Consider the following 13,528-nt stretch of genomic DNA (forward strand, 5'->3'; position numbering starts at 1 on the left):
GCAAGCTAGAGGACTAGATGACCTCTAGTCATCTGTGTGTCATGTGCCCTGTACTGCTCCCAGGTTGCGGCGATTCTCCTTGCACTCAGATGGCAGGAAGTGAGAGATCTGAGCCTCATTTCTGCTGTCCATTGAAAGGAAGCCCTCTATCCCCAAACTGGGACAAAGGGAGCTTATTTTGTCAGGCAATGCCCTGGAATAAGGAGAGAGCATGCCTGTCTCTTCTCCAGAGCATCACTTCACTGGAAAGCTAAACAGGAGTGTGACTAGCATTCGGACCAGGCAAAATGCAAAGACATAGTCGTGTCCAGGAGGTTGGGTGTGGGCTGGACCCTGGGAATGCCAAGTTTTTGTTCAGGTCTTCCAACAGCTCAGGTCCATGATCCCTCACTTCCCCCAGGTTTACCTTCCTAGCTTTGCAGATATTAATGAAGTGTCTATGCACAACCTGACTGGAGTCTATGCTAATGACAGGGATTGATCCAGAAGACCCCCCTCCTTAGCTAAATGCATAACAGTTTTAACTAGGATGGCCTCAGATGTTATCAGTCAGGTTTCCACTCTTGATGCAGTGCTATTCCTTAGGGTAAGGGGTTTCTCTTGCTTTGTGTGATGGCAGTCAAGCACTCGAGTCAGTGCTGTCTTGTTTGCATCAGCAAAAACATGCAATCTGGCCTTGTAAGCCTGTTTCTTTATGAGCTTCCTCAAAGTTCATTCCAACCATTATATAACGGAGGATGTCTGCAAGAGGGAGGCACTTATGCCAAGTGTCTTTGAGTAAGAAACATCAGTGTGAGGTCTGGGCTTGTGGGATAGCAGGCAGGGTCTGGCCCAGGAGATGGGCAGATCCCGGTGTGTCTGCTTGAATCCCAGTGCAAGGACCAAAGAGTACAGGGCTGGAAGGGGCCTTCTGCCTTATGCCAAGGCCTCTAATGCGTTCCTTATATCTGTGGCTGCAATGAGATGGTGACAGTGTCCTAGGGGATTTGGGACAATGCCTCGGGTGTTGTGCATTTAGGGTGCCTGGTACATGGGAATGGGTTGCATTCTCTTTGCAGATTCTGCCTGCCCGGGAGACGGGAGTCTGCACTTCTGCCTCCTTCCCTCCCCGCTCCAACTGCTGCCCCATCTTCCGCATGCCAGAGAGAGAGTTGCTTCATAGCCAACCCTTTTCTGCCCCCTTTTCCCCCCAAGCAGCACATCTATTAGGCTGTGGGACAGCTCAGCTCACTCTGCTCTTTTCTTCTTTCCCTTCCCGCAAGCCACCTGGACAACCACTCACTTTGGGAGCCCAAGATCTTTGCCGTTCGCTGCTTTAAGATCATAATGTACTCTATCCAGGTGAGCAGCCGGCTGCGAGGGGTTGTGTGCATGTGCATCGTTCGCTGCTGGGTGGAATCAGACCTTCACAAGCGTGTAGCACTGGCCCTGTGAAATCACTAGTGTGCATGTGTAGTTGTGTATGTGTGTATGCATTTGTGTGCTGCACCTTGCTCTTCTTTTCATGAAATCACAACTATGCAAGTGTGTGCTAGTGGCTGTATGAAATGAGTAGTGTGTGTGTGTGCATGCGTGTGTGTGTATGTGTGCATGCACACATCGTTCTCCTCTGCTAGGTGGAATCAGAACTTCACAAGTGTGTAGCACTGGTCCTGTGAAATGGATAGTATGCGTGTGTAGGTGTGCATGGGCACACATTGCTCTCCTTCTCAAGAAATCAAGATTATGCGAGTGTGCCCAGGGCTGTATAAAATGGAGAGAGAGTGTGTATGCTTGTGTGTGCATGTTTGTTTGTGCGAGTGTGTGCACATCATTCTCCTTCTCATGCAATCACGATTATGTAAGTGTATGCCCAGGGCTGTATGAAATAGAGAGATAGTGTGTGTGTGAGTGTATGTGCGCGCATGCATGTGTATGTGCATGTTTGTGTGTGTGCGCACACATGTTGCTCTCCTCATGAAATCACAATTATGCGAGTGTGTGCCCAGGGCTGTATGAAATAAAGAGTGTGTGTGTGTGCATGCGTGCATGTGCATGCATGAGTGTGTGCGCGTGCATGTATGTGTATGCATGCATGTGTGTGCTTGTGTGGGTGTGCATGTGGATGCATGAGTGTGTGTCTGTGTGTCTGTGCATGTGAGTGAGTGTGTGTATGTGTGTGCATGTGCATCACTTCTAGATAGAGTCAGAGTCACCAGTGGCCTGATGCTGGCTGTTGAATCCGGTGCTGGTTCTGGACCTTGTGCTTTAGGGGAATCAGAGATTACTGCGGTTTGCCCTGAACTGGCCAGAGCCGAGGCCCAGGTGCTTGCCAGTTCACTGCAGTGCGTATCCATCGGCACAGACAACCCTTCCATGCATTGGAGCCGATGGCCCTTGGCTACTGAAACCAGGAGACGGTCGCGTTGCAAATCTACCATAGCCGTGAAGCTGGGGCATGCAGGAGAGGCCCGTGCAGAACTGACGCTTCGGGGAGGCGTTCAGGCGGCCTTGTGCAATCATCCGATCTGGAATAGAGCCAGGACTAACAGTTGTCTGCTGTGAGCCTGCAAAGCCCCACGGCACTGAGGAGCGTGGCAGGTGCTGGCTTGGGGAGCGATCCCTCATCCGCTTGCCGAGCCCTGTTGCATTTGGTGGAACAGCAACGTGCCTCCCAGTGCCCCGAAGGGAGCCATTGACTCTGGGGAAGAGCTGCGCCTTTCCAGATGGCTGCCTTTAAAATCAGGCAGGACTCGCTGTCTCAGTAGGAAGGCAGGTGAAACAGGGTCATAGGAAAGCAGGGTGGGAGGGACCCCAGGTCATCTAGTCCAGCCCCCTGCCCAAGGCAGGAGCATCCCTGACTAACCCATCGCAGCCAAGTGTCCGTCCAACCTGCTCTCGAAAGCTTCCAAGGAGGTGTTCAAGGAGAGGGCGGAAAGACACTGGGTAGGGTTGGTCTAGGTGCAGCGATGCCTGTGCTCTGCTATGGGGTTTTCCAAGGCTCCTTTGGTTTTGCTGGTTGCCCCCTCCCCACATTTCTGCTCCATGGGTCAGGCGGGTTTTAAGCCTCTCCCAGAGGCGCTGGGTATGAGCTGCAGCCCAGGCTGGGGATGGGGACTGAGCTGTGCCAATGCTTCTGCTGGGACCAAGGCCAGAGGGTCTTGCCCCTATGCTCAGGATCAGGCCAGTTGCTGCTTTCCCTGTGGCAGGTTCAAGTGTGATGTCTCGTTTTGTGTCAGGGTTGATGGTAGTTTTATGAAGAGTTTAGATGATGGGTTTGTCCGGGCTGGTTTGCACAGGGCTGATCCTGCCCCAGGCAGGGGGTTGGACTGAATGTGACCTCGGGAGCTCCCTCCCAGCCCTAATTTTGTATGATTCTGTGATTCCTTTAGGAAAGATGGAAAGTAGAGCGAGATGAAATTTGTGCATGCCTTTTAGATAGGAATGTCTTGCTAAGAGATTTGGAGCATCTCGGAGAACTTCAATGCCTCCATTGAGCGCTGCTTCGGGATCTCTGTCCTGTGTGGCCACACACTCCTCTTGGATCTAAACCCAGATCCAAAGCCACATGTAACATGCCTCCAAGCAAGCCCACACCATTTGGAGATCTCCAAGTCGGCCGACGTTGGAGTGCTGGCCTAAGACAAGCACTGGCTGAGGACAAGCCTTTTCATTCAAATGGAGAATGAATCCACTTTTTGGATTCAGGTGACAGGACAAGGAGCAATGGCCTCAAGTTGCAGCAAGGGATGTTTAAGTTGGATATTAGGAAAAACTTTCTCATGAGGAAGGTGGTGAAGCACTGGGATGGGTTACCTAGCAAGGTGGTGGCGTCTCCATCCTTGGAGGTTTTGAAGCCCCGGGTAGACAAAGCCTTGTCTGGGATGATGTAGTTGGGGCTGGTCCTGCTTGGAGCAGGGGTTGGACGAGGTCCCTTCTCACCCTCATTTTCTATGATTGTCCCTGCTTCTATGCTTCTCCTGAATTATCACATTTTGACTGCTTCTGTAGTCATCTCACTTATATTGGGCAAGGGCTGCATTTGCTGTACCGATACAATGATTATCAACCATCTGGCAGCGCTGCCGCAGACCCCAAGTTTAGTTTTGGCTAAACAGGGGTTTAGAAATCCTAAAGGACTTGGAAGCGTGGCTTTGATTTCTTTCTATGAGTCCCAAAGGAAATACATTTTCTCATTATTTAGCTACCATATGACATGGTACAATATTATTATAATCTATAGTCTTTCTTGCTGACCATTATGGCTGTGCCCTCTCTACCTGACTCCTAGCCAGTTTACTTTGCACCGGTCCTGTTGGTGGTTTACCCTCTTCTTCTTTGCACAGTTTGGCCAGCGTGACTAGACGGGTCAATCTCTTGCTGTTTCATTATTTCACTCCCTCGCCCTTTCCTGCCTGCCCAGCAAGTAACGGCCCAATGAAAAAAAAATCCTCAAACGTCTTCTTGCCGCATTTGTCTCGGTGAACCTCATGAAACCCCCTCTACTTAGATCAGGGGTGGCCAACCTGTGTCTTGCCAGCCTCTGTGTGTGGCACGTGGCAGATTGAGGAGGGGACAGTCTGTGTTGGCTCTGTCCTGTCCCATCCCATGGCAGGGAGCAGAAAGCAGAGCAGCAGATCAGACAGAGAGCAAAGCAGCAGATTGGGCAGGGGAAGGGAATCAGAGTGGCACTTGGGGAGGGTGTGGAGCTAATTTGTGGTACGCCTGCTAAAAAGGTTTAGATTATGGCTTTTGAAACCCTGGGGATACAAATCTTACGCCCTGGCTGTGAATAAGGCAGCAGGATCCATTTGAAGACGGCACAACTGGCGACAAAACCCCAGGCCAATCCAGCACGTCCTTTCAGAAACCCCCAGGATTAAGGATGACCATTCTCTTTTATCTCTAAATTGCTTCCCCGCTAGGAGTGTCTCCAGACTGTGACTCCAAACACGCTGCTTTTGGAACGGCAGCATTCGTTCTGGATGCCTTTCCATCCTGTATCTACAAATACAATAATTGGAGTTGCAAAAGGCCTGCGTGGGGCTCTAGTGCACCCCTCTGCCTGGCCAGAACTGTTCCTTACACTACAGTCCTGGGTGTTCGCACTCGTAAGTGCACTGGAGCACACGGCGTGATTGCACCTCCATCTAGTGGCTGGTCCCAGCTCCCAACTTCTTGTCTGGGAAGGGATTATTCTCCATATCTCCACAAATTTCCCCAGGCCATGGAAAATGCTTCACAGTTGGTGTTTGGATAGCACCAGGATCTCTGCCCTACCTTCATTTCCAGCTAATTAACAGTCAGATGCCACCCTAGTGGCAGGGCAATATGCTCCCTGTCATCATATTGGCAGTGTCCTCATCCTCCACTGCTTTTACCTGTAACATGTTTCAGGGTATATTTGGTTTTGGGCCTTGTAGTTGTGCATGAGGGTCTGTGGTAAGCCCCAACTATAGCATCCCAGCCAGGGCTTTGTCTACCCGGGTCTTCAACACCTCCAAGGATGGAGATGCCACCACCTCTTTGGGTAACCCGTTCCAGTGCTTCACCACCCTCCTAGTGAGAAAGTTTTTCCTCTTGTCTAAACTCATCTCAGTGCTCATTGGATTTGCCACTTTGAGGGGCAGATTCTTCCCAGACTCCTCTTCTCTTTACCCCACCCCTCTGTGCCGCCTTGCTGGTTTCAGTAGCATATGGCGTAGGCTGGAAGTTGGCTTTGCATGGGAAAGTCCACAAGCAAAGGCCCACATTTCACTGCCGCTGGTCTTCCTTGTGAACGGCAGCTCCCTGCATGGTCAAGACAGGATCTGCGCAGAAGCAACCACCGCCCTGTGAGCTCCACCACTCTCCTCCCTGATGCCACATGGTGAGACAGCAAGCTGGACTCTCCTGCAGCCCCTGCCCAGGGCTGGTGTGCAATATGGACAAAGCAGGCAGCATAATTCGAGGGGCCAGCGTGACTACAAATGATTAATGATTGATCAGCGGCTTTGGTTTAGTCGGCGTGGTTGGCTCTGGAAACTTCAGACTGGAAGGGACCTCCGGGGCCACCTGGTTTCAGCCCCGCTGCATGGATGTGGGAAGGCTAATTCTAGATTTTGGAGGCTGGGTGGCAAAGTCGTGAGGACCGGCCCTGCTTGTGCCATCAGCCAGCTGCCAGCTGCAAGGCTTCTTTGAGCCCCGCTGGAGCTTGCAGCTGCCAGTCTTTTTTGGGGTGGGAATGGGTTCAGGCTTCCCTGGCTCTAGACACAATGTGGTGGACCTAGATGGTGTTTGACATGTGTCCCTCCCCAGCTAACGCCATTCTGCTCTCTCCTGCAGCCTCAGCACTCCCACCTTGTGATCCAGCAGCTCCTGGGACATCTGGATGCCAACAGCAAGAGCGCGGCCACTGTGCGCGCGGGGATTGTGGAGGTCCTCTCGGAGGCAGCCGTCATTGCAGCTTCCGGATCCGTGGGTAAGCACAAGGGCTGGGCGGCCATCCGCTGTATGGGAAGAGAAGGGGGATCTCTTTAGCCAGAGACTCTGTGTCTGTCTGTCTGGCAGGGAAGCAAGAGGAAACATCTTTGAAGACATCTTCGGTGTTTCCCCATTTTATTCTCCATCTCAATAGGATCACATGGTCTCCTCCCTCTGGCCAGATACAAAGAGGGCTTTTTTATCAGGCACTCTGCGCCTGTGGGGTGTGGTGGGGTCAGAATGGGCATGGCTGGGGTCAGGCAGGTTTGCCTCTGTGCTGGAAGCAGGATCTGATAGCTTGAGAAGCCCCTTCCAGTCCCACAACCCTGTGGCTCTCTCTCCTTTGGGTCTCTCTTTAGCGCTGAGCTCTGATGTTGAACACCATAGGATTGGAAGTACTAGGCACGTCTACACATGACTCTTTTAAGTAGGCTTAGCCTAAAATTGCCATTTTTAAGGCACGTTAAGGGCAGGTGTCTACACATGCACACCCTTAATGCACCTTAGAAATGGCAATTTTAGGCTATGTGAGCCTGAATTTGATACTTGGATAAAGCAGGTATCGAATTTAGGTGCGAATAGCTAAGCCGCATGAGCATATGTGTAGATGCGCTAATGCGCATTAACGCAGTGTGTGTCAATTGATGCATACTGCGTTAATGCGCATTAGTGCGTCTACATGTGTGCTAATGTGACTTTGCTATTTGTGCCTAAATTTAATGCACCTTAATGTGCATTAGTGTGCCCACATGTATATGTGTGCCTAAATCTCTTTCATGCACCTTAAGCAAAGGTGCATTAAGGTTAGGCGTGTAGACACACCTACTGTCTGGACCTTACAGCAGGGAGCTCGGTTCCAGGCCTCCTGGGTTCTGTTCTTGGCTTTAATATTGTACTATGAAGACATTGCTACGCGTCTCCGGAGAGGTCCAAAAAGCAGGGGCCACCACGCACCTGAGATGCTTTTCTGTCTGACCTCTCTGTCCCAAGAGAAGCATGAATGGTTCAGGTGCTGGGATTTAAGGATTGGAAACCCTAATGCCTTCTCTCATGCCCATTGCGTCTCCTAGGACCGACAGTGCTGGAGGTCTTCAACACCCTGCTGAGGCAGCTCCGGCTGAGCATCGACTACGAGCTGACGGGCAGCTATGACTGTGCCATCAGCATCGGGACCAAGATCATCAAGGAGCACGAGGAGAGGATGTTCCAGGAGGCCGTCATCAAGACCATTGGTAGGTGGGCTGCAGACTGTGGGGGGCAGGCTGGGGGCTGCTCTTCTGAGGCTGAGACATGGACTTGGTTGTTTGCTCTCCTGTGGGTTGGTTTGGATGAGCGCTGTTTAGTTGTTCAAACATCAGGGGATAGTCCAGATCCCGCACCGCATGGAGGGGCAAATTCAGCTTCTGCTCTGCCCTAGGCCTAAGACTGGGAGCTGATGGGCTTCATTCCCACCCCTCGAAGGAGATTCTAATGAATGGCTTTGGAAGCAGCAAGGAAACAGAATTGCAGCCTGATGTGTCAGAGGCTCAAACCAAAGCCTGTTTGAAAGTCAGCAGCAAGATTCCTGTTGATGCATCAGGCTGCCTACACGTGATCTGTTCTCATCCTGTGTGAATCCCTGAAAAGCAGCTGATACAAAGGGCAGGCGGGTCCTGCTCTTCCTCACTGCTTGTGGGCAGCTCAGTTGTAAGAGTGAGATGAAGGCGTGTTACACAAGCGCATACAGTCATCTACTTTCAGGGACTCCAAGCATGGCAGAACACAATGGAACTTGGGTAGCTACGTCCACTCAAGCCCCTACCATGTACATATATTGCATGATTAACTGGTGAACCGTGCAATAAATTTAGGCTGGCCACAGGTTCAAAGTAATTATCATGCAATTAACTGGTGAATCGTGCAGTAAATTGAAACTGGCCACATGTAAAAGGTAATTATCGCACAATTCATTAGTGAATTGCAGAATAACTGTTGACTGGCCACATGTACAAAGTATTTATCACGCAATTAACTGGTGAATGGCAGAATAAATTTTGACCAGCCACATGTACAAAATAATTATCATGCTATTAAGTGGTGAACCGTGCAATACATTTTGACCGGCCACATGTACAAAGTAATTATCACACAATTAACTGGTGAATCACAGTAAATGTTGACTGGCCACATGTACAAAGTAATTGTCAGAAAATTAACTGGTGAATTGAGGAATAAATTTAGACCAGCAACACATGCAGAGTAATTATAATGCCATAAAAATGGCCGTCCAGCTATAAAAAGAGCCGACTAGCTACAAAGTTAATGCGTGAAAATGTGAAACAACTTTATAGCTGGTTTCTATCCAGCTTTGATTTATACATGTGGCAGAGCCCTTTGAGGTCTAATAGGTGGAATGGAGTCTGGTCTTTGTCTCCTGCTGTGGGATCCATGGAAGAAGCATGTTCCTTGCAGCTCTGTCTACTAACTTGTGATCTGCAGTCCCATTCAGTGCCAATGTGGTGGTGATACAAGGCTTGTAGAGAGAGTGACCAGGCTTGGGATCAGGCTTGGTGGGGACAAGTGTGGCAATAGGACCTGGCTCTGGGGGAGAATAACATCTGCGGTGTATAACCAAAGGATTGTTATGTGCTGCGGCAACTGAAAGCGGAGCCTGCCGGAGCTCCGTTAAAACACCTTCAGGGGCCAGTTCCTCAACTGGTGTGAACAGAAGTAACTCAGTTGCCTTCAAAAGGGCTGCACTGATTTATGTTCAAGAAGCGGTTGAGCTGCCACTGGGCGGGGATGATCTAGGTGCAGCGATGCCTGTGTTTTGCTATGGGGGTTTCCCAGGTTTCTGGACTTTGCTGGTTGCCCCCGCCCCTTGTTTCTGCTCCATGTGTCAGGGGGTTTTAAACCTCCCTCAGAGGCACTGGGTTTTGGCTGAAGCCCAGGCTGGGGATGGGAACTGGGCTGTGCCAGTGCTCCTGCTGGGACTCAACCCTGGAGGGTCCTGGCTGGAGGCTCTTGCCTCTTTGCTCAGGGTCAGACTGATGCTGCATTTGGGGTCCGGAAGAAATTTCCCCCCCGGTCAGATTGGTACAGACTGGGGGGAAGTTTGCCTCCCTCTGTAGCAGGGGGCATGACCCTCTACCCAGAATTTCTCAAGTATATATTATCAACCTTTGCAGCAGCATGACATTGGCTGCCGTGGTCCCCCCGCCCTCCCTGTGGCAGGGTTGGGTGTGATGTCTTGTGTTGTGTTGGGGTTGACGGTAGTTTTACTAAGCGTTTATCTTGTGGATTTGTCTGGGATGATTTGGATAGGGCAGATCCTGCCTCAGACAGGAGGCTGGACTGGATGTGACCTCTGAAGGTTCCTTCCAGCCCGACTTCTCTATGGGCATGGGCTTCTCTATGCTGTAAGCTGAACAAATGTTAATCGGCTTAGTGCTAGTCAGCTTAGTGGAGCAGTCATACACTAAGGCAAAACACCTGCTCTGATTGTCCCTCACCTGCACAGCTCTGGTTTGCCTCTAGAGGCTTGGTGAGCAGGGGCTGGACAAGGAGCTAGGGGCAGAACAGGCTTCCTGCTCCCTCAGAGCACAGTGAGTGCTGCAGCCCCAGCTCCTGGAAGCCGTGGTGCTTCTTGCCACTGATCTGACTGGCTCTGCGCCTGCTGGGAGCAGAGCCAGCCAGGTCTGAGCAGGGAGGGAACTGTGTCTCCGCTGCTGTTTGGACTCGGCTTTGCTCCCCACTGGGAGCAGAGCGAGCTGGATCCAAGCAGGGTGGGCAACTGTGTCATTCGGACGTATCTAGCTCTGCTTCTGCCAGGACCGGAGCCAGTCAAAGCAAGCAGCAGCAGGAGACAAAGTGGGCCTGCTGCCTCCTGGGATGCTGGCGGACTTCAGCTTGGGTGGAAAAGCTGTGGAGAGTGGCCACAAGTTAATAAAACAGGAGCAAAATTAGGTGGATTGGAGATAATCCTGCCTTGGAGTGGGGTAACGTTAAGTGGAATAATGAGTGCTTTAAGCCACTTAAAGGTGTTAACATGTAGCCAGCCCAGGGGTTAAGTGCTCCAGAAGCCACCTTGAGTTACCGTGTAACAAGGCCCTACGATTCTGTGCTTTCCGCTGAGGATCCGGCCGTTAGCATTTTATTGCTCTCCCTATCAAGAGAAATAAATCCTGACAACATCTTTAAACCCAAACTCCATCCATGCCACTGCCCCACGTTGCAGCCGATTGATTTTTCACTGCAGTGTATGAACTGGTTCTACAGAAACTGCAGATGTGTGCTTTTGCATAACCGTAACCCAGTTCTTCATCCTGGCATTTATTTATTTCGCCAACGTCTTGTCAGCAAGTTTCCCGGAGGACTGATCTGCCTTCCTGCCGGAAATTGATGCTGGGGGAGAAGTTTGGGTACTGCTTAGACTGCACGTGACAGCCGCTTGGGCAGCCCCGTCTGTCTGAGAGGTACCTCTCCCAGGGCTGCTCATCAGGGGAAATCAGTAATTTCCAGGTCATTGCTCCAAGCTCTTAGATCAACCTGGATGCAGCAAGAATGGCAGTGCTCCTCTGTTACAGCATCTTCCCGGGAGAGCGAAATGTCAGCAGAGGGCAGTGTGACTTCAGAAATCCCTGAATGAAGCCTGTTCTCCGAGACTGAATTCGAAGGGATTTGGAGCAAAGGTTGAGACTTTCCTGAAGCTTTGTGTCCCATGAGAACAGCATCGAAGACTTCAGTTCTGCAGCTAGATTTGGGGAGGGAAAGGCAAGGGCATAAGCTAATAATAGGGCCCTGGGCATAGTGTACAATGTCCCAGCTGTTCTAGTTCAGTGCTGCAGCCTTGTTTCATGCCAGAATAACTTCACTTTGTCTCCCGGGGTCCAGATAGGGAAGAGGGAAATGTATAGGGGAAGGAACCTGTCTGTCCTAGGTCACAGGGACCCCTAAACTGAGCAGTAATCAGAGGCCTGGCGACTGAGAATGGCCTTCTGCTGCTGGGTTAGGTTGTCGTCTTAGGGAGGGAGACCAAGGCTTTGAGGAACAGAGACACCAGGGTTAGCGTGAGAAGTCTCTGGAGGAGGAAGAGACTGTCTGGGGGGATGAAGAGCTAGGCTGGGACTCACCGTCTGTCACCAAGGAGCCAACCCTTGGCAGATCCAAACCCTTTTGGGTTGCCCTCCTCCCTTGCTGAGGGATACATGTCTGTAGGTGGGAGGGACAAGGGGAAGATGTTTAAGCAACAGAGCCTGGAATAGGCTCCCCTAAGATTTGGGGTCCGTCTCTTCTCACACTTGAGGACAAAGACCTTGGTTGTAGGGCTAAGTGAAGGAGAGATGTAAGGGGAGCCCTGGCGTCCAGCAAGGAGGTTGTAGAGGGGGTTCATTGGCCCGGTGAGGCTGGTAGAGAGCCTGGCTGAGTTGGAGCTTTTGCCAAAGCTGGTGAGCAAAATGGGCAATTTTGTTGTACAATAGCGATGAGCCAGTGCTTCTGAGACTAGTCTGGCATTTTCCCTGTAGGGATCCTTCCTTCATGGGCAGCCAGAGGGGTGAGAGGACCTATTCAACCTTTCTCTCATCGCCCTGTGGGATTCTTCTTCAGGGATGTTTTGAATTGGGCTAGTCTAAATTCTGGGGAAACAGGCCGAAGGGAATCATCCTGCCCAGGTTGGGAGATGGAGTAGATGAGTGGACAGGTGAGATGTTCTACCAGGCCTTTTCCATCTCAGATCTGGGGGTGGAGTCACAGCTGCCTTCAGTTAACAAGGCTCCTTTCCTGTAAGCAAAGTCATCCAAGTCATTCAGAGAGAAAAGCCCACCTGGGGCTCTCCAAACCAGCTAAAGCCCAAATCCTGGACAACTAAAGCTCCAAATGAGACTTCAAGTGAGTCACGTTTCTATCAGGAGCACCACAGCTGAGGGCCTGTCCTTCCCGCCTATATTGTCCATCATTCTGGCACCTGAAAAGCAGAGGAACTTGCTATCTAAATAGCTTGGATTACACCCTACAGCAGGGGTGGGCAAAATACAGCTGGAGGCTGGATCCGGCTCACCAGGCCATTCTATCCGGTCTGCGGGGCCCCTAAAAAATTTAGAAAATTAGTATTTATTTGCTCCTGGCTACCTGTCAAAGATGACTGGAGAAAGGGGCACTAGGACCCAGGGAAAGCTGGTGGCAGGACCCAGCAGCAAGGCCTGCTCAGCCCCGCCCCCCCAACCAGAAGCCCCTGCCTAGTATGAGAGAGGAAAATGAGGCCCTCAACAGCTTGCCAAAACTTGGTAAGCGGCCCTCTGCCCGAAATAATTGCTGGCCCCTGCCCTACAGACTCCACCACCCAAGTGTGAGCCTGGTCCATCCTCTCCACTCCCTGAATAAACATTAGCGTCCAACACACCATCATTTGAGCTGTGAGGCTGAGTCACACACAGCAACGTGCAGGATGCCTTTTGCCTTACCTCAAGCAGGGAGAAATAGGATTGCATTTAGGTACCTAAATCCATTTAGGTGCTTACTAAGTGGGGTAAGATCTGGCCCGAGTTTCATGACTCAGGATTTCAGTCCTCTCCAGCAGCAGCAAAGAGCCAGGAGAACCCATGGTTTGGAGAGCAAGGGGGATAGCAGAGGCATTTTGGGTGGGGACTGGTAGGAAGGTTTAGACTGGAGATGTGATGAACCCTGCTTCTACAAGAGAGTGAAACCCTGGACCCCCTTGCCTAGGGAGGCTATAGCATCTCCTTCGTGGGAGGTGCTTAGGGACAGGTGAGATACATGTCTGCCAGGGGAGGTCTGGGCTGACTTGGCTTTGTCTCAGTGCACAGAAGTGGACTAGAGAAGGGCTGTCCCACTCTTGTGTGTTGTGGGGGCATATCTGGATTTGGGGTTTCTTGTGGTCTGGACGACCCGCCATGCATGGGGGAGCAAACGGTGGTGGTATTAGCCTCGTGGGTGCTAGTCTAGGTTCTGCAGTTTAAGCAGAAAGAGGTAGGTAGCTGTGTTAGGACAGAGTTACACCTTATAGACTAACTGGCCTCAAGGCAGATTTTGGAGAGCAGGATTTGGCCAGGACACATATGGTCATGCAAACACGAGCTCTCTGCTCTGT

At 51.2% G+C, this 13,528-nt stretch overlaps 1 protein-coding gene across 13 annotated transcripts in view; it reads left to right on the plus strand.

The window, feature by feature from the left end:
* The window catches only part of EFR3B (EFR3 homolog B), a 60,202-nt gene that overhangs the window by 22,416 nt on the left and 24,258 nt on the right, over positions 1-13,528 (plus strand). For all 13 annotated transcript variants that reach the window (XR_003092161.1, XR_003092159.1, XR_003092160.1 and 10 more), the window contains exons 7-9: positions 1,263-1,341; positions 6,304-6,439; positions 7,512-7,673. Coding sequence is in view for 5 of the 13 variants with exons in the window: in XM_025194069.1 (XP_025049854.1) it covers positions 1,263-1,341; positions 6,304-6,439; positions 7,512-7,673 (377 nt within the window). In the remaining 8 variants the exon portion in view is untranslated. The remainder of the gene's footprint in view (positions 1-1,262; positions 1,342-6,303; positions 6,440-7,511; positions 7,674-13,528) is intronic.

This window comes from Alligator sinensis, unplaced genomic scaffold (assembly GCF_000455745.1).
Source record: "Alligator sinensis unplaced genomic scaffold, ASM45574v1 scaffold868_1, whole genome shotgun sequence".
Lineage (NCBI taxonomy): Eukaryota > Metazoa > Chordata > Crocodylia > Alligatoridae > Alligator > Alligator sinensis.